The sequence below is a fragment of the Gobius niger genome (assembly GCF_951799975.1).
Source record: "Gobius niger genome assembly, chromosome: 6".
NCBI classification, from domain to species: Eukaryota; Metazoa; Chordata; class Actinopteri; order Gobiiformes; family Gobiidae; genus Gobius; species Gobius niger.
Window position 1 is genome coordinate 33,289,026 of NC_136857.1, and position 25,310 is coordinate 33,314,335.

Below are 25,310 nucleotides of genomic sequence, written 5' to 3' on the forward strand. Positions count from 1 at the left end.
TATTGTGGGTGTGGTTCATGTGGCCTCTTGCAAAAGTGTATAATGGGATGGTCCTGAGGCCACACTAGTTGATAACCACTGCGTTCTAACTTTATGGGTACGGTTACGAAAAGGGTTTGGGCTCGTCTGGTTACAACAACACCGACTAAAAAGTACAGGAATGATACAATAAGTGGAAAAGAGCTGTGGAACAACTCCATTAGCTGCCAATATCCCTATATATCCCAGTATCCCTACTATTCCCACAAATCCTTTTTTCCTCGAGCTCTAGGATCTGAACATTTTAACGGTCTGAACATTTATCGCTATATTTGCTTCCAAGCGATTGGCAAATGATAAGGAAGGCTTTGTTGCAAATGCTTTTAGCGTAACTGATAAATTAGCGTCTTGATTCTCCTGTCTTTTTTCGTTTTGAGCAAAGAAAATGGACAATCTAAAATAACAGCTTGTGAACATATCATATATGCCGGGATAATACTCATCCTTATCTAAGTCCATGTTGCCTACCCCTGTACATACAAACTAGTGATTTAGAGTCTCCTTATGAATTTATTCTTGTATTCTTAGTGTCCTAAAGTAATCATGATTTCGCTTTTGATGATTTGTTCCGCTGGAGCTAAACATGAAAGGGTCCACTGTACATCTGTAGCGAGCCAATGCACAGCCACAGCAATGTATGGTCATTTAGTATGTCCTCCTTGGAAGAGCCGCTTCGTTGTTTTTGGTAAAGCTTTCTCGCTCTGTGGCATTGACCGGCAGTCACGCTTCCGTCAGGGCAGCTACGGCTTTAGATAGTCGCACACTGACTCTGACAGTGTGGAGAGAGGGTCTGGAGGGGCTTACTGACGTCAAAATCCGTCCAACCGCCGTGCAACTAGCGCGCTGTGATGACCCCAGACGGAGTGACTGCAGCCAAGTGAGAAACTTAAAAAGAAAAACGAAATCTCTTCTGTCCATTACAGTAGTTAATCCATGGGCCTTCAGAGATGACTTCAAATCGTTGCTGTAGCAATTCAAAACAAAATATTCTACCATTCGTATGGCTAAAAGTCGTCAAAAGTCCTCAAAGGTCGGCCAAACGTCCTCAAGAGTTGGCCAAAAGTCCTGAAAAGTCATCTATAACAAGAAAACGCATCGCCGTAGGTCCAGTTCTAAGCTCCTCCATTTGCCTGTCCATTTCTCCTGCCCCCTGCTGGCCTCACATGGTATAGGCCACCCAGTAGATGACGTTGACCAGGGCGAAGGTGAAGGGGAAGACGGCGCGGGCGTAGATGTCGATGGTGTCGGCGTCGATGGGCTTGCACGCGCACTTGGAGCAGCACTTCTTGTCGTCCTGGCTCTCCTCAGTGGTCTGCTGGGACCTCCGCTGCTCCTCGGGGGTCTCCGGGTGGTGGCCCTCCCCGGGGATCTGCCCGCTGGGGCGGTGAGCTCTCTGCCGGTTGGAGATCATGACGCCCTGGTTGAGGCCGGTCGCTGACAGAGAGAACAGCACCATGGCCTGTTTGCCGTTCTTCACGATGGTCTGCGCACAGGAGAGAGGAGAGGTTACAGGTCGAGTCACACTGTGGAGCAGTCCAGGTCACTAAATAAGTCTTAAGAATAAAGAACATACCATGGACACCAAGTAGCTCCGACCAAAGTTTATCGTTTATCTGTTTAGCTGAGGCAAGTGCCGCATGCTAGCGGTGTTTATTTCCACTGATTAGCGTGAGGAAAAATGCCTGGCCTGTGTTGCTCATGATCATTTTGTTGACGAGACACTTGACAGAGATCCTAGTTGCAGCGAGAGGAGGCTCAATCCGAGACTAGCGATCTAAAATATCACGTTTGTCTTTGGTTGAACGATGGCTCTGTTTTTAAATCTTTGTCCCTGCCTCACTATACGACCCAAGGCCTGCGATTTTCAGCTATGACCTAAGATCTGGAGTAGACCTGGATTTAAGAGAAACGTTATGCAGGGTGGCTTCTTTATGCTAAACAATGAAGTTGGGAAGTATGATGCATCCTCTACATTTGTCGCCTAGCAAGACCAGAATGATCCCCTCTGTATTTTTTTATACAGAGACATATCAGTCTGGGACCAACTCCCTTGTTGGCGACAATAAAAAACTCAAACGAGTCTATGCAATCCGATTTGTTTCTGTGCGGTCATGTGTTGTTCGTGAGCAGCGTCACTTTTGGGACGTGGAAGTCCGTCAATAACAATCTACGGATGGCACATGGGAGAGAGGGAGCTAATAACACCGTATCAACAGCAGACACCTGCCCTTCGCTTGGTTTACTCCTCTTCCTGTTGATCATTTGACATTTATTTATTCCAGGAGGAATAGCCCCTTGAGATGAACCCTCTCGTTTTCGAGGGGGGCCTCTAATTCAAATTGGCAACAATTGGCAACGTTTGCTTGCGTATGGTCGGCTGTGGCTGTGGCTGTCACCAGACTCAATCGCTGATACAGCGGTGAGTCCAGGCAGCTATATTTGTACACAGACCTTTGTTTTCTAACCCTGAGGAGATACTTCACTGGCCAGATCCTCTGAACGCTCTGTACGTTCCTCCATGTGTTTATAAAAATATCAGCGTTCACATTACCATGACTGTGAAGAACTTTGCTAATTTCTCCATTAAGCCATGTGCTAGCACCATTCCCCGCTCCCCTCACCCCCCCAGCAGCAAACGTTTGTTCATATGGAAGTACCACAAGATTTTTATGACATGTGCGTGCGTACAACTTATCTACGTACTAGTCTCGACACCTCGGTGATGACTGGACCTTAACTTAGTGGTTTAAAATACGGACTAAAGAGTTGCCAACGCTGTGGGCTTAGTCTAAACTAAGTTGTTAGAATGTTAATGAGCAGACTGGAGGAGATTGACGCTTTATTTCTAACACAGCAAACCTACACTGAAGTTTCCTACGCTGTACTAAGTGACTGCATGTTAAAGCTGCTCTACCCATTTTAAAGTATCAGGCAGTTGAGCATAAACTGTTAGCTGCCGCCCCAACTCAATTCTAGCTCTTATGATACCTCCCTCAAATCCTAATGGTTCACAGGGATCCATTAAATTAGAAATACATTGCGCTGATTTGGAGCCTGTGATTTCTTCTTCTCGATGTTTCCAACAATGCCCACTTATCTGCGTGTTTTCGTCCACTCTCACCTCTGAGCCCAGCTTGTTGGCCTTGACCTTGGCCTTCTCCTTCAGCCTGTAGTCAGCGTTGTAGTGAGCGAAGGCGTACTCGATGAGCGCCGCGAACACAAACACATAGCAGATCCAGAAGTACACGTCCAGGGCCTTGATGGCGGAGGCGCGAGGCAGCGAGGAGCGGGCGCTCACCATCAGGGTGGTCATGGTCAGGACTGTGGTGATGCCTGGAAGGGAAACGTACTGTCAGAGTTTCCTTTACACAGGTCCATTTGAAAGATTACCTGGACAATACTAATACTACAATGGAAATGGTTTTCAAATAATCAAACCAGTAATGTAATAAAAAGTCAAACAAAAAACAAAAAACAGGAAATACATATTGTTCAGTAAAGAGAGAAAGAGGTGTTGAAAACAGACTGAACCTGGTGCTTGTACAGGTATGTGCTAAATTCAATGCCATTTTCTCTTTGTAAGTCCTTCTGGATCCAATCCAACTGACTTCAGTTTAAAGGAACAGGCCACCATTGATCCATACTGTGATATGTTCTATCTGAGCTTAGACGAGTTGATACGTACTTGTTTGGTTAGGGTTAGGGTTAGGGTTAGGGTTGCCGACCCCTCCCCTAGAGCTGTGGTTCTAGGATTGCAGGGGGGCTGAGAGTTGTGCTTGGTCAGAGGGTCAGGTCATAAGAGCACTAACCACTCCACCGCCACCCTTGCTGTTGCATCGTGTCCATACACCACAGGGGGGAGCCAGAGCTCCACACAGCTGGTTTGGGAGGCCAACAGTAATCTCCATGGGGGCTCTTCTCTGTTTGTGTAAATGTTTGGGCGGCTATTTTCAGAAGCAGCATTAACGTCTCTTTCGAACTAGCGCAGTGGTTGTAGCTCTGAGCGGATTATAGTGGACCGTAGCGGACCATAGTGGACCATAGTGGACCATAGTGGACCATAGCGGACCATAGCGGACCATAGCGGACCATAGCGGACCATAGTGGATCATAGTGGACCATAGTGGACCATAGCGGACCATAGTGGACCATAGCGGACCGTAGCGGATTATAGTGGACCGTAGCGGACCATAGTGGACCATAGCGGACCATAGCGGACCATAGCGGACCATAGCGGATCATAGTGGACCATAGAGGACCATAGTGGACCATAGCGGACCATAGCGGACCATAGCGGACCATAGCGGACCATAGTGGATCATAGTGGACCATAGCGGACCATAGCGGACCATAGCGGACCTTAGCGGACCATAGCGGACCATAGTGGATCATAGTGGACCATAGTGGACCATAGTGGACCATAGCGGACCATAGTGGACCATAGCGGACCATAGCGGACCGTAGCGGACTGTAGCGGATTATAGCGGACCATAGTGGACCATAGCGGACCATAGCGGACCATAGCGGACCATAGTGGATCATAGTGGACCATAGTGGACCATAGCGGACCATAGCGGACCATAGCGGACCATAGCGGACCATAGCGGACCATAGTGGATCATAGTGGACCATAGCGGACCATAGTGGACCATAGCGGACCATAGCGGACCATAGCGGACCATAGTGGATCATAGTGGACCATAGTGGACCATAGCGGACCATAGCGGACCATAGTGGATCATAGTGGACCATAGCGGACCATAGCGGACCATAGTGGATCATAGTGGACCATAGTGGACCATAGCGGACCATAGCGGACCATAGCGGACCATAGCGGATTATAGTGGACCATAGTGGATCATAGTGGACCATAGTGGATCATAGTGGACCATAGTGGATCATAGCGGACCATAGCGGACCATAGTGGATCATAGTGGACCATAGTGGATCATAGTGGACCATAGCGGACCATAGCGGATCATAGTGGACCATAGTGGACCATAGTGGACCATAGTGGATCATAGTGGACCATAGCGGACCATAGTGGACCATAGTGGATCATAGTGGACCATAGCGGACCATAGCGGATTACAGTGGACCATAGTGGACCATAGTGGACCATAGTGGATCATAGTGGACCATAGTGGACCATAGTGGACCATAGCGGATCATAGCGGACCATAGCGGATTATAGTGGACCATAGCGGATCATAGTGGACCATAGCGGACCATAGCGGATCATAGTGGACCATAGCGGACCATAGCGGATTATAGTGGACCATAGCGGACCATAGCGGATCATAGCGGACCATAGCGGACCATAGTGGATCATAGTGGACCATAGTGGACCATAGTGGACAATAGCGGACCATAGCGGACCATAGCGGACCATAGTGGACCATAGTGGATCATAGTGGACCATAGTGGACCATAGCGGACCATAGCGAACCATAGCGGACTGTAGCGGATTATAGTGGACCATAGCGGACCATAGCGGACCATAGTGGACCATAGTGGATCATAGCGGACCATAGTGGACCATAGCGGACCATAGTGGATCATAGTGGACCATAGCGGACCATAGCGGACCATAGCGGAACATAGTGGACCATAGTGGATCATAGTGGACCATAGTGGACCATAGCGGACCATAGCGAACAATAGCGGACTGTAGCGGATTATAGTGGACCATAGCGGACCATAGCGGACCATAGTGGACCATAGTGGATCATAGCGGACCATAGTGGACCATAGCGGACCATAGCGGACCATAGCGGACTGTAGCGGATTATAGTGGACCATAGCGGACCATAGCGGACCATAGCGGATTATAGTGGACCATAGTGGAACATAGTGGACCGTAGCGGATTATAGTGGACCATAGCGGACCATAGTGGACCATAGTGGACCATAGCGGACCATAGCGGACCATAGCGGACCATAGCGGACCATAGTGGACCATAGTGGATCATAGTGGACCATAGTGGACCATAGCGGACCATAGTGGACCATAGCGGACCGTAGCGGATTATAGTGGACCGTAGCGGACCATAGCGGACCATAGCGGATCATAGCGGACCATAGCGGACCATAGCGGACCTTAGCGGACCAAAGCGGACCATAGCGGACCTTAGCGGACCTTAGCGGACCATAGCGGACCATAGCGGATTATAGTGGACCATAGCGGACCATAGCGGACCATAGCGGACCATAGCGGACCATAGCGGACCATAGTGGATCATAGTGGACCATAGTGGACCATAGTGGACCATAGCGGACCATAGCGGATTATAGTGGACCATAGCGGATCATAGTGGACCATAGCGGACCATAGCGGATCATAGTGGACCATAGCGGACCATAGCGGATTATAGTGGACCATAGCGGACAATAGCGGACCATAGCGGACCATAGCGGACCATAGTGGATCATAGTGGACCATAGTGGACCATAGTGGACCATAGCGGACCATAGCGGACCATAGCGGACCATAGCGGACCATAGCGGACCATAGTGGATCATAGTGGACCATAGTGGACCATAGCGGACCATAGCGGACCATAGCGGACTGTAGCGGATTATAGTGGACCATAGCGGACCATAGCGGACCATAGTGGACCATAGTGGATCATAGCGGACCATAGTGGACCATAGCGGACCATAGCGGACCATAGCGGACTGTAGCGGATTATAGTGGACCATAGCGGACCATAGCGGACCATAGCGGACCATAGCGGATTATAGTGGACCATAGTGGAACATAGTGGACCGTAGCGGATTATAGTGGACCATAGCGGACCATAGTGGACCATAGCGGACCATAGCGGACCATAGCGGACCATAATGGACCATAGCGGACCGTAGCGGATTATAGTGGACCGTAGCGGACCATAGCGGACCATAGCGGACCATAGCGGACCATAGCAGATTATAGTGGACCATAGCGGACCATAGCGGATCATAGCGGACCATAGCGGACCATAGTGGATCATAGTGGACCATAGTGGACCATAGTGGACCATAGCGGACCATAGCGGACCATAGCGGACCATAGTGGACCATAGTGGATCATAGTGGACCATAGCGGACCATAGCGGATTATAGTGGACCATAGCGGACCATAGCGGACCATAGCGGACCATAGTGGATCATAGTGGACCATAGTGGACCATAGTGGACCATAGCGGACCATAGCGGACCATAGCGGACCATAGTGGACCATAGTGGATCATAGTGGACCATAGTGGACCATAGCGGACCATAGCGAACCATAGCGGACTGTAGCGGATTATAGTGGACCATAGCGGACCATAGCGGACCATAGTGGACCATAGTGGATCATAGCGGACCATAGTGGACCATAGCGGACCATAGTGGATCATAGTGGACCATAGCGGACCATAGCGGACCATAGCGGAACATAGTGGACCATAGTGGATCATAGTGGACCATAGTGGACCATAGCGGACCATAGCGAACCATAGCGGACTGTAGCGGATTATAGTGGACCATAGCGGACCATAGCGGACCATAGTGGACCATAGTGGATCATAGCGGACCATAGTGGACCATAGCGGACCATAGCGGACCATAGCGGACTGTAGCGGATTATAGTGGACCATAGCGGACCATAGCGGACCATAGCGGATTATAGTGGACCATAGTGGAACATAGTGGACCGTAGCGGATTATAGTGGACCATAGCGGACCATAGTGGACCATAGTGGACCATAGCGGACCATAGCGGACCATAGCGGACCATAGCGGACCATAGTGGATCATAGTGGACCATAGTGGACCATAGCGGACCATAGTGGACCATAGCGGACCGTAGCGGATTATAGTGGACCGTAGCGGACCATAGCGGACCATAGCGGATCATAGCGGACCATAGCGGACCATAGCGGACCTTAGCGGACCAAAGCGGACCATAGCGGACCTTAGCGGACCTTAGCGGACCATAGCGGACCATAGCGGATTATAGTGGACCATAGCGGACCATAGCGGACCATAGCGGACCATAGCGGACCATAGCGGACCATAGTGGATCATAGTGGACCATAGTGGACCATAGTGGACCATAGCGGACCATAGCGGATTATAGTGGACCATAGCGGATCATAGTGGACCATAGCGGACCATAGCGGATCATAGTGGACCATAGCGGACCATAGCGGATTATAGTGGACCATAGCGGACCATAGCGGACCATAGCGGACCATAGCGGACCATAGTGGATCATAGTGGACCATAGTGGACCATAGTGGACCATAGCGGACCATAGCGGACCATAGCGGACCATAGCGGACCATAGCGGACCATAGTGGACCATAGTGGATCATAGTGGACCATAGTGGACCATAGCGGACCATAGCGGACCATAGCGGACTGTAGCGGATTATAGTGGACCATAGCGGACCATAGCAGACCATAGTGGACCATAGTGGATCATAGCGGACCATAGTGGACCATAGCGGACCATAGCGGACCATAGCGGACTGTAGCGGATTATAGTGGACCATAGCGGACCATAGCGGACCATAGCGGATTATAGTGGACCATAGTGGAACATAGTGGACCGTAGCGGATTATAGTGGACCATAGCGGACCATAGTGGACCATAGCGGACCATAGCGGACCATAGCGGACCATAATGGACCATAGCGGAGCGTAGCGGATTATAGTGGACCGTAGCGGACCATAGCGGACCATAGCGGACCATAGCGGACCATAGCGGATTATAGTGGACCATAGCGGACCATAGCGGATCATAGCGGACCATAGCGGACCATAGTGGATCATAGTGGACCATAGTGGACCATAGTGGACCATAGCGGACCATAGCGGACCATAGCGGACCATAGTGGACCATAGTGGATCATAGTGGACCATAGTGGACCATAGCGGACCATAGCGAACCATAGCGGACTGTAGCGGATTATAGTGGACCATAGCGGACCATAGCGGACCATAGTGGACCATAGTGGATCATAGCGGACCATAGTGGACCATAGCGGACCATAGTGGATCATAGTGGACCATAGCGGACCATAGCGGACCATAGCGGAACATAGTGGACCATAGTGGATCATAGTGGACCATAGTGGACCATAGCGGACCATAGCGAACCATAGCGGACTGTAGCGGATTATAGTGGACCATAGCGGACCATAGCGGACGATAGTGGACCATAGTGGATCATAGCGGACCATAGTGGACCATAGCGGACCATAGCGGACCATAGCGGACTGTAGCGGATTATAGTGGACCATAGCGGACCATAGCGGACCATAGCGGATTATAGTGGACCATAGTGGAACATAGTGGACCGTAGCGGATTATAGTGGACCATAGCGGACCATAGTGGACCATAGTGGACCATAGCGGACCATAGCGGACCATAGCGGACCATAGCGGACCATAGTGGACCATAGTGGATCATAGTGGACCATAGTGGACCATAGCGGACCATAGTGGACCATAGTGGATCATAGTGGACCATAGCGGACCATAGCGGACCATAGCGGAACATAGTGGACCATAGTGGATCATAGTGGACCATAGCGGAATGTAGCGGATTATAGTGGACCATAGCGGACCATAGCGGACCATAGCGGATTATAGTGGACCATAGTGGAACATAGTGGACCGTAGCGGATTATAGTGGACCATAGCGGACCATAGTGGACCATAGTGGACCATAGCGGACCATAGCGGACCATAGCGGACCATAGCGGACCATAGTGGACCATAGTGGATCATAGTGGACCATAGTGGACCATAGCGGACCATAGTGGACCATAGCGGACCGTAGCGGATTATAGTGGACCATAGCGGACCATAGCGGACCATAGCGGATCATTGCGGACCATAGCGGACCATAGCGGACCTTAGCGGACCAAAGCGGACCATAGCGGACCTTAGCGGACCTTAGCGGACCATAGCGGACCATAGCGGATTATAGTGGACCATAGCGGACCATAGCGGACCATAGCGGACCATAGCGGACCATAGCGGACCATAGTGGATCAGAGTGGACCATAGTGGACCATAGTGGACCATAGCGGACCATAGCGGATTATAGTGGACCATAGCGGATCATAGTGGACCATAGCGGACCATAGCGGATCATAGTGGACCATAGCGGACCATAGCGGATTATAGTGGACCATAGCGGACCATAGCGGACCATAGCGGACCATAGCGGACCATAGTGGATCATAGTGGACCATAGTGGACCATAGTGGACCATAGCGGACCATAGCGGACCATAGCGGACCATAGCGGACCATAGCGGACCATAGTGGATCATAGTGGACATAGTGGACCATAGCGGACCATAGCGGACCATAGCGGACTGTAGCGGATTATAGTGGACCATAGCGGACCATAGCGGACCATAGTGGACCATAGTGGATCATAGCGGACCATAGTGGACCATAGCGGACCATAGCGGACCATAGCGGACTGTAGCGGATTATAGTGGACCATAGCGGACCATAGCGGACCATAGCGGATTATAGTGGACCATAGTGGAACATAGTGGACCGTAGCGGATTATAGTGGACCATAGCGGACCATAGTGGACCATAGTGGACCATAGCGGACCATAGCGGACCATAGCGGACCATAGCGGACCATAGTGGACCATAGTGGATCATAGTGGACCATAGTGGACCATAGCGGACCATAGTGGACCATAGCGGACCGTAGCGGATTATAGTGGACCGTAGCGGACCATAGCGGACCATAGCGGATCATAGCGGACCATAGCGGACCATAGCGGACCTTAGCGGACCAAAGCGGACCATAGCGGACCTTAGCGGACCTTAGCGGACCATAGCGGACCATAGCGGATTATAGTGGACCATAGCGGACCATAGCGGACCATAGCGGACCATAGCGGACCATAGCGGACCATAGTGGATCATAGTGGACCATAGTGGACCATAGTGGACCATAGCGGACCATAGCGGACCATAGCGGACCATAGCGGACCATAGTGGATCATAGTGGACCATAGTGGACCATAGCGGACCATAGCGGACCATAGCGGACTGTAGCGGATTATAGTGGACCATAGCGGACCATAGCGGACCATAGTGGACCATAGTGGATCATAGCGGACCATAGTGGACCATAGCGGACCATAGCGGACCATAGCGGACTGTAGCGGATTATAGTGGACCATAGCGGACCATAGCGGACCATAGCGGACCATAGCGGATTATAGTGGACCATAGTGGAACATAGTGGACCGTAGCGGATTATAGTGGACCATAGCGGACCATAGTGGACCATAGCGGACCATAGCGGACCATAGCGGACCATAATGGACCATAGCGGACCGTAGCGGATTATAGTGGACCGTAGCGGACCATAGCGGACCATAGCGGACCATAGCGGATTATAGTGGACCATAGCGGACCATAGCGGATCATAGCGGACCATAGCGGACCATAGTGGATCATAGTGGACCATAGTGGACCATAGTGGACCATAGCGGACCATAGCGGACCATAGCGGACCATAGTGGACCATAGTGGATCATAGTGGACCATAGCGGACCATAGCGGATTATAGTGGACCATAGCGGACCATAGCGGATCATAGCGGACCATAGCGGACCATAGTGGATCATAGTGGACCATAGTGGACCATAGTGGACCATAGCGGACCATAGCGGACCATAGCGGACCATAGTGGACCATAGTGGATCATAGTGGACCATAGTGGACCATAGCGGACCATAGCGAACCATAGCGGACTGTAGCGGATTATAGTGGACCATAGCGGACCATAGCGGACCATAGTGGACCATAGTGGATCATAGCGGACCATAGTGGACCATAGCGGACCATAGTGGATCATAGTGGACCATAGCGGACCATAGCGGACCATAGCGGAACATAGTGGACCATAGTGGATCATAGTGGACCATAGTGGACCATAGCGGACCATAGCGAACCATAGCGGACTGTAGCGGATTATAGTGGACCATAGCGGACCATAGCGGACCATAGTGGACCATAGTGGATCATAGCGGACCATAGTGGACCATAGCGGACCATAGCGGACCATAGCGGACTGTAGCGGATTATAGTGGACCATAGCGGACCATAGCGGACCATAGCGGATTATAGTGGACCATAGTGGAACATAGTGGACCGTAGCGGATTATAGTGGACCATAGCGGACCATAGTGGATCATAGTGGACCATAGCGGACCATAGCGGACCATAGCGGACCATAGCGGACCATAGTGGACCATAGTGGATCATAGTGGACCATAGTGGACCATAGCGGACCATAGTGGACCATAGCGGACCGTAGCGGATTATAGTGGACCGTAGCGGACCATAGCGGACCATAGCGGATCATAGCGGACCATAGCGGACCATAGCGGACCTTAGCGGACCAAAGCGGACCATAGCGGACCTTAGCGGACCTTAGCGGACCATAGCGGACCATAGCGGATTATAGTGGACCATAGCGGACCATAGCGGACCATAGCGGACCATAGCGGACCATAGCGGACCATAGTGGATCATAGTGGACCATAGTGGACCATAGTGGACCATAGCGGACCATAGCGGATTATAGTGGACCATAGCGGATCATAGTGGACCATAGCGGACCATAGCGGATCATAGTGGACCATAGCGGACCATAGCGGATTATAGTGGACCATAGCGGACCATAGCGGACCATAGCGGACCATAGCGGACCATAGTGGATCATAGTGGACCATAGTGGACCATAGTGGACCATAGCGGACCATAGCGGACCATAGCGGACCATAGCGGACCATAGTGGACCATAGTGGATCATAGTGGACCATAGCGGACCATAGTGGACCATAGCGGACCATAGCGGACCATAGCGGACCATAATGGACCATAGCGGACCGTAGCGGATTATAGTGGACCGTAGCGGACCATAGCGGACCATAGCGGACCATAGCGGACCATAGCAGATTATAGTGGACCATAGCGGACCATAGCGGATCATAGCGGACCATAGCGGACCATAGTGGATCATAGTGGACCATAGTGGACCATAGTGGACCATAGCGGACCATAGCGGACCATAGCGGACCATAGTGGACCATAGTGGATCATAGTGGACCATAGCGGACCATAGCGGATTATAGTGGACCATAGCGGACCATAGCGGACCATAGCGGACCATAGTGGATCATAGTGGACCATAGTGGACCATAGTGGACCATAGCGGACCATAGCGGACCATAGCGGACCATAGTGGACCATAGTGGATCATAGTGGACCATAGTGGACCATAGCGGACCATAGCGAACCATAGCGGACTGTAGCGGATTATAGTGGACCATCGCGGACCATAGCGGACCATAGTGGACCATAGTGGATCATAGCGGACCATAGTGGACCATAGCGGACCATAGTGGATCATAGTGGACCATAGCGGACCATAGCGGACCATAGCGGAACATAGTGGACCATAGTGGATCATAGTGGACCATAGTGGACCATAGCGGACCATAGCGAACCATAGCGGACTGTAGCGGATTATAGTGGACCATAGCGGACCATAGCGGACCATAGTGGACCATAGTGGATCATAGCGGACCATAGTGGACCATAGCGGACCATAGCGGACCATAGCGGACTGTAGCGGATTATAGTGGACCATAGCGGACCATAGCGGACCATAGCGGATTATAGTGGATCATAGTGGACCATAGTGGACCATAGCGGACCATAGTGGACCATAGCGGACCGTAGCGGATTATAGTGGACCGTAGCGGACCATAGCGGACCATAGCGGATCATAGCGGACCATAGCGGACCATAGCGGACCTTAGCGGACCAAAGCGGACCATAGCGGACCTTAGCGGACCTTAGCGGACCATAGCGGACCATAGCGGATTATAGTGGACCATAGCGGACCATAGCGGACCATAGCGGACCATAGCGGACCATAGCGGACCATAGTGGATCATAGTGGACCATAGTGGACCATAGTGGACCATAGCGGACCATAGCGGATTATAGTGGACCATAGCGGATCATAGTGGACCATAGCGGACCATAGCGGATCATAGTGGACCATAGCGGACCATAGCGGATTATAGTGGACCATAGCGGACCATAGCGGACCATAGCGGACCATAGCGGACCATAGTGGATCATAGTGGACCATAGTGGACCATAGTGGACCATAGCGGACCATAGCGGACCATAGCGGACCATAGCGGACCATAGCGGACCATAGTGGACCATAGTGGATCATAGTGGACCATAGTGGACCATAGCGGACCATAGCGGACCATAGCGGACTGTAGCGGATTATAGTGGACCATAGCGGACCATAGCGGACCATAGTGGACCATAGTGGATCATAGCGGACCATAGTGGACCATAGCGGACCATAGCGGACCATAGCGGACTGTAGCGGATTATAGTGGACCATAGCGGACCATAGCGGACCATAGCGGATTATAGTGGACCATAGTGGAACATAGTGGACCGTAGCGGATTATAGTGGACCATAGCGGACCATAGTGGACCATAGCGGACCATAGCGGACCATAGCGGACCATAATGGACCATAGCGGAGCGTAGCGGATTATAGTGGACCGTAGCGGACCATAGCGGACCATAGCGGACCATAGCGGACCATAGCGGATTATAGTGGACCATAGCGGACCATAGCGGATCATAGCGGACCATAGCGGACCATAGTGGATCATAGTGGACCATAGTGGACCATAGTGGACCATAGCGGACCATAGCGGACCATAGCGGACCATAGTGGACCATAGTGGATCATAGTGGACCATAGTGGACCATAGCGGACCATAGCGAACCATAGCGGACTGTAGCGGATTATAGTGGACCATAGCGGACCATAGCGGACCATAGTGGACCATAGTGGATCATAGCGGACCATAGTGGACCATAGCGGACCATAGTGGATCATAGTGGACCATAGCGGACCATAGCGGACCATAGCGGAACATAGTGGACCATAGTGGATCATAGTGGACCATAGTGGACCATAGCGGACCATAGCGAACCATAGCGGACTGTAGCGGATTATAGTGGACCATAGCGGACCATAGCGGACGATAGTGGACCATAGTGGATCATAGCGGACCATAGTGGACCATAGCGGACCATAGCGGACCATAGCGGACTGTAGCGGATTATAGTGGACCATAGCGGACCATAGCGGACCATAGCGGATTATAGTGGACCATAGTGGAACATAGTGGACCGTAGCGGATTATAGTGGACCATAGCGGACCATAGTGGACCATAGTGGACCATAGCGGACCATAGCGGACCATAGCGGACCATAGCGGACCATAGTGGACCATAGTGGATCATAGTGGACCATAGTGGACCATAGCGGACCATAGTGGACCATAGTGGATCATAGTGGACCATAGCGGACCATAGCGGACCATAGCGGAACATAGTGGACCATAGTGGATCATAGTGGACCATAGCGGAATGTAGCGGATTATAGTGGACCATAGCGGACCATAGCGGACCATAGCGGATTATAGTGGACCATAGTGGAACATAGTGGACCGTAGCGGATTATAGTGGACCATAGCGGACCATAGTGGACCATAGTGGACCATAGCGGACCATAGCGGACCATAGCGGACCATAGCGGACCATAGTGGACCATAGTGGATCATAGTGGACCATAGTGGACCATAGCGGACCATAGTGGACCATAGCGGACCGTAGCGGATTATAGTGGACCATAGCGGACCATAGCGGACCATAGCGGATCATAGCGGACCATAGCGGACCATAGCGGACCTTAGCGGACCAAAGCGGACCATAGCGGACCTTAGCGGACCTTAGCGGACCATAGCGGACCATAGCGGATTATAGTGGACCATAGCGGACCATAGCGGACCATAGCGGACCATAGCGGACCATAGCGGACCATAGTGGATCAGAGTGGACCATAGTGGACCATAGTGGACCATAGCGGACCATAGCGGATTATAGTGGACCATAGCGGATCATAGTGGACCATAGCGGACCATAGCGGATCATAGTGGACCATAGCGGACCATAGCGGATTATAGTGGACCATAGCGGACCATAGCGGACCATAGCGGACCATAGCGGACCATAGTGGATCATAGTGGACCATAGTGGACCATAGTGGACCATAGCGGACCATAGCGGACCATAGCGGACCATAGCGGACCATAGCGGACCATAGTGGATCATAGTGGACCATAGTGGACCATAGCGGACCATAGCGGACCATAGCGGACTGTAGCGGATTATAGTGGACCATAGCGGACCATAGCGGACCATAGTGGACCATAGTGGATCATAGCGGACCATAGTGGACCATAGCGGACCATAGCGGACCATAGCGGACTGTAGCGGATTATAGTGGACCATAGCGGACCATAGCGGACCATAGCGGATTATAGTGGACCATAGTGGAACATAGTGGACCGTAGCGGATTATAGTGGACCATAGCGGACCATAGTGGACCATAGTGGACCATAGCGGACCATAGCGGACCATAGCGGACCATAGCGGACCATAGTGGACCATAGTGGATCATAGTGGACCATAGTGGACCATAGCGGACCATAGTGGACCATAGCGGACCGTAGCGGATTATAGTGGACCGTAGCGGACCATAGCGGACCATAGCGGATCATAGCGGACCATAGCGGACCATAGCGGACCTTAGCGGACCAAAGCGGACCATAGCGGACCTTAGCGGACCTTAGCGGACCATAGCGGACCATAGCGGATTATAGTGGACCATAGCGGACCATAGCGGACCATAGCGGACCATAGCGGACCATAGCGGACCATAGTGGATCATAGTGGACCATAGTGGACCATAGTGGACCATAGCGGACCATAGCGGACCATAGCGGACCATAGCGGACCATAGTGGATCATAGTGGACCATAGTGGACCATAGTGGACCATAGCGGACCATAGCGGACTGTAGCGGATTATAGTGGACCATAGCGGACCATAGCGGACCATAGTGGACCATAGTGGATCATAGCGGACCATAGTGGACCATAGCGGACCATAGCGGACCATAGCGGACTGTAGCGGATTATAGTGGACCATAGCGGACCATAGCGGACCATAGCGGACCATAGTGGATTATAGTGGACCATAGTGGAACATAGTGGACCGTAGCGGATTATAGTGGACCATAGCGGACCATAGTGGACCATAGCGGACCATAGCGGACCATAGCGGACCATAATGGACCATAGCGGACCGTAGCGGATTATAGTGGACCGTAGCGGACCATAGCGGACCATAGCGGACCATAGCGGACCATAGCGGATTATAGTGGACCATAGCGGACCATAGCGGATCATAGCGGACCATAGCGGACCATAGTGGATCATAGTGGACCATAGTGGACCATAGTGGACCATAGCGGACCATAGCGGACCATAGCGGACCATAGTGGACCATAGTGGATCATAGTGGACCATAGCGGACCATAGCGGATTATAGTGGACCATAGCGGACCATAGCGGATCATAGCGGACCATAGCGGACCATAGTGGATCATAGTGGACCATAGTGGACCATAGTGGACCATAGCGGACCATAGCGGACCATAGCGGACCATAGTGGACCATAGTGGATCATAGTGGACCATAGTGGACCATAGCGGACCATAGCGAACCATAGCGGACTGTAGCGGATTATAGTGGACCATAGCGGACCATAGCGGACCATAGTGGACCATAGTGGATCATAGCGGACCATAGTGGACCATAGCGGACCATAGTGGATCATAGTGGACCATAGCGGACCATAGCGGACCATAGCGGAACATAGTGGACCATAGTGGATCATAGTGGACCATAGTGGACCATAGCGGACCATAGCGAACCATAGCGGACTGTAGCGGATTATAGTGGACCATAGCGGACCATAGCGGACCATAGTGGACCATAGTGGATCATAGCGGACCATAGTGGACCATAGCGGACCATAGCGGACCATAGCGGACTGTAGCGGATTATAGTGGACCATAGCGGACCATAGCGGACCATAGCGGATTATAGTGGACCATAGTGGAACATAGTGGACCGTAGCGGATTATAGTGGACCATAGCGGACCATAGTGGATCATAGTGGACCATAGCGGACCATAGCGGACCATAGCGGACCATAGCGGACCATAGTGGACCATAGTGGATCATAGTGGACCATAGTGGACCATAGCGGACCATAGTGGACCATAGCGGACCGTAGCGGATTATAGTGGACCGTAGCGGACCATAGCGGACCATAGCGGATCATAGCGGACCATAGCGGACCATAGCGGACCTTAGCGGACCAAAGCGGACCATAGCGGACCTTAGCGGACCTTAGCGGACCATAGCGGACCATAGCGGATTATAGTGGACCATAGCGGACCATAGCGGACCATAGCGGACCATAGCGGACCATAGCGGACCATAGTGGATCATAGTGGACCATAGTGGACCATAGTGGACCATAGCGGACCATAGCGGATTATAGTGGACCATAGCGGATCATAGTGGACCATAGCGGACCATAGCGGATCATAGTGGACCATAGCGGACCATAGCGGATTATAGTGGACCATAGCGGACCATAGCGGACCATAGCGGACCATAGCGGACCATAGTGGATCATAGTGGACCATAGTGGACCATAGTGGACCATAGCGGACCATAGCGGACCATAGCGGACCATAGCGGACCATAGTGGACCATAGTGGATCATAGTGGACCATAGTGGACCATAGCGGACCATAGCGGACCATAGCGGACTGTAGCGGATTATAGTGGACCATAGCGGACCATAGCGGACCATAGTGGACCATAGTGGATCATAGCGGACCATAGTGGACCATAGCGGACCATAGCGGACCATAGCGGACTGTAGCGGATTATAGTGGACCATAGCGGACCATAGCGGACCATAGCGGATTATAGTGGACCATAGTGGAACATAGTGGACCGTAGCGGATTATAGTGGACCATAGCGGACCATAGTGGACCATAGCGGACCATAGCGGACCATAGCGGACCATAATGGACCATAGCGGACCGTAGCGGATTATAGTGGACCGTAGCGGACCATAGCGGACCATAGCGGACCATAGCGGACCATAGCGGATTATAGTGGACCATAGCGGACCATAGCGGATCATAGCGGACCATAGCGGACCATAGTGGATCATAGTGGACCATAGTGGACCATAGCGGACCATAGCGGACCATAGCGGACAATAGCGGACCATAGTGGACCATAGTGGATCATAGTGGACCATAGTGGACCATAGCGGACCATAGCGGACCATAGCGGACTGTAGCGGATTATAGTGGACCATAGCGGACCATAGCGGACCATAGTGGACCATAGTGGATCATAGCGGACCATAGTGGACCATAGCGGACCATAGCGGACCGTAGCGGACTGTAGCGGATTATAGTGGACCATAGCGGACCATAGCGGACCATAGCGGATTATAGTGGACCATAGTGGAACATAGTGGACCGTAGCGGATTATAGTGGACCATAGCGGACCATAGTGGACCATAGCGGACCATAGCGGACCATAGCGGACCATAATGGACCATAGCGGACCGTAGCGGATTATAGTGGACCGTAGCGGACCATAGCGGACCATAGCGGACCATAGCGGACCATAGCGGACCGTAGCGGACTGTAGCGGATTATAGCGGACCATAGTGGACCATAGCGGACCATAGCGGAACATAGCGGACCATAGTGGATCATAGCGGACCATAGTGGACCATAGCGGACCATAGCGGACCATAGCGGACCATAGCGGACCATAGCGGACCATAGCGGATCATAGTGGACCATAGCGGACCATAGCGGATTATAGTGGACCATAGCGGACCATAGTGGACCATAGCGGACCATAGCGGACCATAGCGGACCATAGTGGACCATAGCGGACCGTAGCAGATTATAGTGGACCGTAGCGGACCATAGTGGACCATAGTGGACCATAGTGGACCATAGTGGACCATAGCGGATCATAGCGGACCATAGCGGATTATAGTGGACCATAGCGGATCATAGTGGACCATAGCGGACCATAGCGGATCATAGCGGACCATAGCGGACCATAGCGGATTATAGTGGACCATAGCGGACCATAGCGGACCATAGCGGACCATAGCGGACCATAGTGGATCATAGTGGACCATAGTGGACCATAGTGGACCATAGCGGACCATAGCGGACCATAGCGGACCATAGCGGACCATAGCGGACCATAGTGGACCATAGTGGATCATAGTGGACCATAGTGGACCATAGCGGACCATAGCGGACCATAGCGGACTGTAGCGGATTATAGTGGACCATAGCGGACCATAGCGGACCATAGTGGACCATAGTGGATCATAGCGGACCATAGTGGACCATAGCGGACCATAGCGGACCATAGCGGACTGTAGCGGATCATAGTGGACCATAGCGGACCATAGCGGACCATAGCGGATTATAGTGGACCATAGTGGAACATAGTGGACCGTAGCGGATTATAGTGGACCATAGCGGACCATAGTGGACCATAGCGGACCATAGCGGACCATAGCGGACCATAGTGGACCATAGCGGACCGTAGCGGATTATAGTGGACCGTAGCGGACCATAGCGGACCATAGCGGACCATAGCGGACCGTAGCGGACTGTAGCGGATTATAGCGGACCATAGTGGACCATAGCGGACCATAGCGGACCATAGCGGACCATAGTGGATCATAGCGGACCATAGTGGACCATAGCGGACCATAGCGGACCATAGCGGACCATAGCGGACCATAGCGGACCATAGCGGATCATAGTGGACCATAGCGGACCATAGCGGATTATAGTGGACCATAGCGGACCATAGTGGACCATAGCGGACCATAGCGGACCATAGCGGACCATAGTGGACCATAGCGGACCGTAGCGGATTATAGTGGACCGTAGCGGACCATAGCGGACCATAGCGGACCATAGCGGACCATAGCGGACCGTAGCGGACTGTAGCGGATAATAGCGGACCATAGTGGACCATAGTGGATCATAGTGGACCATAGTGGACCATAGCGGACCATAGCGGATCATAGCGGACCATAGCGGATTATAGTGGACCATAGCGGATCATAGTGGACCATAGCGGACCATAGCGGATCATAGTGGACCATAGCGGACCATAGCGGATTATAGTGGACCATAGCGGACCATAGCGGATCATAGCGGACCATAGCGGACCATAGTGGATCATAGTGGACCATAGTGGACCATAGTGGACCATAGTGGACCATAGCGGACCATAGCGAACCATAGCGGACTGTAGCGGATTATAGTGGACCATAGCGGACCATAGCGGACCATAGTGGACCATAGTGGATCATAGCGGACCATAGTGGACCATAGCGGACCATAGTGGATCATAGTGGACCATAGCGGACCATAGCGGACCATAGCGGACCATAGCGGACCATAGTGGACCATAGTGGATCATAGTGGACCATAGTGGACCATAGCGGACCATAGCGAACCATAGCGGACCATAGCGGACCATAGCGGACTATAGTGGACCATAGCGGACAATAGCGGATTATAGTGGACCATAGCGGACCATAGCGGACCATAGTGGACCATAGTGGATCATAGCGGACCATAGTGGACCATAGCGGACCATAGCGGACCATAGCGGACTGTAGCGGATTATAGTGGACCATAGCGGACCATAGTGGACCATAGCGGACCATAGCGGACCATAGCGGACCATAGCGGACCATAGTGGACCATAGTGGATCATAGTGGACCATAGTGGACCATAGCGGACCTTAGTGGACCATAGCGGACCGTAGCGGATTATAGTGGACCGTAGCGGACCATAGCGGACAATAGCGGACCATAGCGGACCATAGCGGACCATAGCGGACCTTAGCGGACCAAAGCGGACCATAGCGGACCTTAGCGGACCTTAGCGGACCATAGCGGACCATAGCGGATTATATTGGACCATAGCGGACCATAGCGGACCATAGCGGACCATAGCGGACCATAGTGGATCATAGTGGACCATAGTGGACCATAGCGGACCATAGCGGACCATAGCGGACCATAGTGGATCATAGTGGACCATAGTGGACCATAGCGGACCATAGCGGACCATAGCGGACCATAGCGGACCATAGCGGACCATAGTGGATCATAGTGGACCATAGCGGACCATAGTGGACCATAGTGGATCATAGCGGACCATAGCGGACCATAGTGGATCATAGTGGACCATAGTGGATCATAGTGGACCATAGCGGACCATAGCGGATCATAGTGGACCATAGTGGACCATAGTGGACCATAGTGGATCATAGTGGACCATAGCGGACCATAGTGGATCATAGTGGACCATAGCGGACCATAGCGGATTATAGTGGACCATAGTGGACCATAGTGGACCATAGTGGATCATAGTGGACCATAGTGGACCATAGTGGACCATAGCGGATCATAGCGGACCATAGCGGATTATAGTGGACCATAGCGGATCATAGTGGACCATAGCGGACCATAGCGGATCATAGTGGACCATAGCGGACCATAGCGGATTATAGTGGACCATAGCGGACCATAGCGGACCATAGCGGACCATAGCGGACCATAGTGGATCATAGTGGACCATAGTGGACCATAGTGGACCATAGCGGACCATAGCGGACCATAGCGGACCATAGCGGACCATAGTGGACCATAGTGGATCATAGTGGACCATAGTGGACCATAGCGGACCATAGCGGACCGTAGCGGACTGTAGCGGATTATAGTGGACCATAGCGGACCATAGCGGACCATAGTGGACCATAGTGGACCATAGTGGACCATAGCGGACCATAGCGGACCATAGCGGACCATAGCGGACCATAGCGGACCATAGTGGACCATAGTGGATCATAGTGGACCATAGTGGACCATAGCGGACCATAGCGGACCATAGCGGACTGTAGCGGATTATAGTGGACCATAGCGGACCATAGCGGACCATAGTGGACCATAGTGGATCATAGCGGACCATAGTGGACCATAGCGGACTATAGCGGACCATAGCGGACTGTAGCGGATTATAGTGGACCATAGCGGACCATAGCGGACCATAGCGGATTATAGTCACATCAGGAGCTGCATATGGATCAGAGGGGCTTTGGCTCCACCCCACATGACCATCAGAACCTATTGAAAGTGTGGGGAGGCACTCTGAGGGGGGGGGGGGTTTGGGGGTCCTCCCCCAAGAATTTTTTTATAATTCAGATATGATTTCCTGCAATCTGGTACATTTTAGATCATAAATAATAATTGTAGCTGGTCTATTTACTGGTGCTAAAGAATTATATTTCTGGGCCCCTTTCAAATTGGGGCCTCTCAGTAAATGCCCAGAGGCCCCTTCATGTTACAGCCCTGCCAAAAGGTATAATGACACAATGTCTCTGTTTCTCTGCGTAAGTCATTCCAATTATTACCAACAAAAATCAAGTACCACAAGCTTTAGAAAATATGAAAATTTGATCCCTGTTTTGCAATATGTTAGAGCATGTTTGATGATTAAACTTTGAATGATTCAATGTAATAACTACTTTTTCTCTGCCTCTCTCTCCCTTGCGCAAGAGGGAAAAAAAAACGTAAGTAAAAAAAAAGGTCGAGCCTCAACGCGATCTCCGCTGTAACCGTTGTTTATTATTTCATTAGGACTTTTATTTCTCAAACTCGTTGCCTTATGCTGCTCACTTTGAGCTCCTCGTGGGGCAGAAGCGGCGGAGGTGACCGGGGCGGAGGAGGAGGCAGTGTGCTGTGATGTCGCTTCGGAGGCGGCCAGGAGTGGAGTGAGCTGAGCGAACAGGTGGAAGATGTGAGTGTCGGGGCTCCTGTAGCCGCCTCGTCACATACCCATGCGCCTTTTTCTCTCCCATGGCCCGGGAGAGCTGGCGCTGGGGGCGTTTGGGCGCGCTCTCTCGCTGTTTCCCCGGAGCCACGCTCTAAAACCCTTTCTCCGCAGGCCGCGCTCACGTCCCGCGGGTCGTGCATTCGAATAATACTGTACAAAAATGAGCCGTTCACCTCCGCGAACCCGTTCATATCACATCACTAGAGCCGCCGACAGACACACAAACACACACCAGAGGAGCCGTGGACAGGCACACAGACAAAATAAAGCGTCTGCAGCCGCTCACTGCAAAAAGTCAGGGATGATTTTTAGTTGAGCGTGTGATATGAGGAGTGTGGCGTGAGAGCGTGTGAAGGCGCTCAAATGCGTGTGTCTCACGGTGAAAGCGTGAGAGTTGGCAGCCCTGTTACTGACATATTTGAACGTTTACTCACAGCTCTCCAGGTCCAGCATACACTCCTGTTCATCCATGGGGTACTTGGTGAGGTCCATGTCGCACGCCACCGTGGATGTGATCCTACACACAAGAAGTGGCAGTGAGTAGAGAGAGCGCTGTGCTCTGTAAAGACGGGGCGTGGGGTCACTTTCGGGAGCGTATCCCCCGGCGGTACCTGCTGCTGTAGAGGATGACCCCGTTGGGCTGCAGTCTGATCAGCTTGTTCTCCACGGTGACGTCGTGGAACCAGGCCGACTTGGCGTTGACGATGAAGGTGTCGGGAAGCCACAGCTTGTCCACGAAGCGGCTGTCCAGGCCCAGCGTCTTGTTGATGTGGTTGTAGGAGAGACGGTCGTCGTGCCAGCTCTGACGTAAGAACACGGTCATGGTGTACTCCTGCGTTGGAATACGGACAGTTATTTCAACCGAAGACGCACAGAAATGAGGCGCGAGAAGTTAAAAGACGCAATCCGTAAACATTTCACCCAAAGAAAATCATATGCAAGCATTTATTTTGTGTATTTGCTGGAAAATGTCTCACTTCTCCTCAGACCTTGCCTGGCCGTGACAATATTTTTCCTAGGATAGTTGGTAGATCAACTAGTCACAAGTCATGATCCTGAAAGGTCACACGTATATCAACCAATCAGCTTAACCCTGACCCTGCCCTAGCCACTGACCTTAAGGATAGTAGGCTGGTGCCTAATCTCATCTAGCCCTTTTCCACCAAGCTGGTGCCGGTGCTGGTTCTGGGCCAGTTCCAGTTTCAGAACCGGTTCTTTCGTTTTCCACTGAAAAAACGCTGGCTCTTGGTTCCCAAATCTGGTGCCGGTTGGGAACCAATTAAAAGCTGGACCAAGAAACGAGCAC

At 52.0% G+C, this 25,310-nt stretch overlaps 1 protein-coding gene across 1 annotated transcript; it reads right to left on the reverse strand.

The window, feature by feature from the left end:
- Positions 1 to 1,083: 1,083 nt before the first annotated feature.
- Positions 1,084 to 24,881, reverse strand: gabrd (gamma-aminobutyric acid type A receptor subunit delta; the record flags this gene model as incomplete). Its single annotated transcript, XM_079558312.1, has 4 exons — positions 1,084 to 1,522; positions 3,161 to 3,372; positions 24,439 to 24,521; positions 24,616 to 24,881. Coding segments are annotated over 4 exons (885 nt in total), but the record flags the coding sequence as incomplete, so codon positions are not given.
- Positions 24,882 to 25,310: the final 429 nt, after the last annotated feature.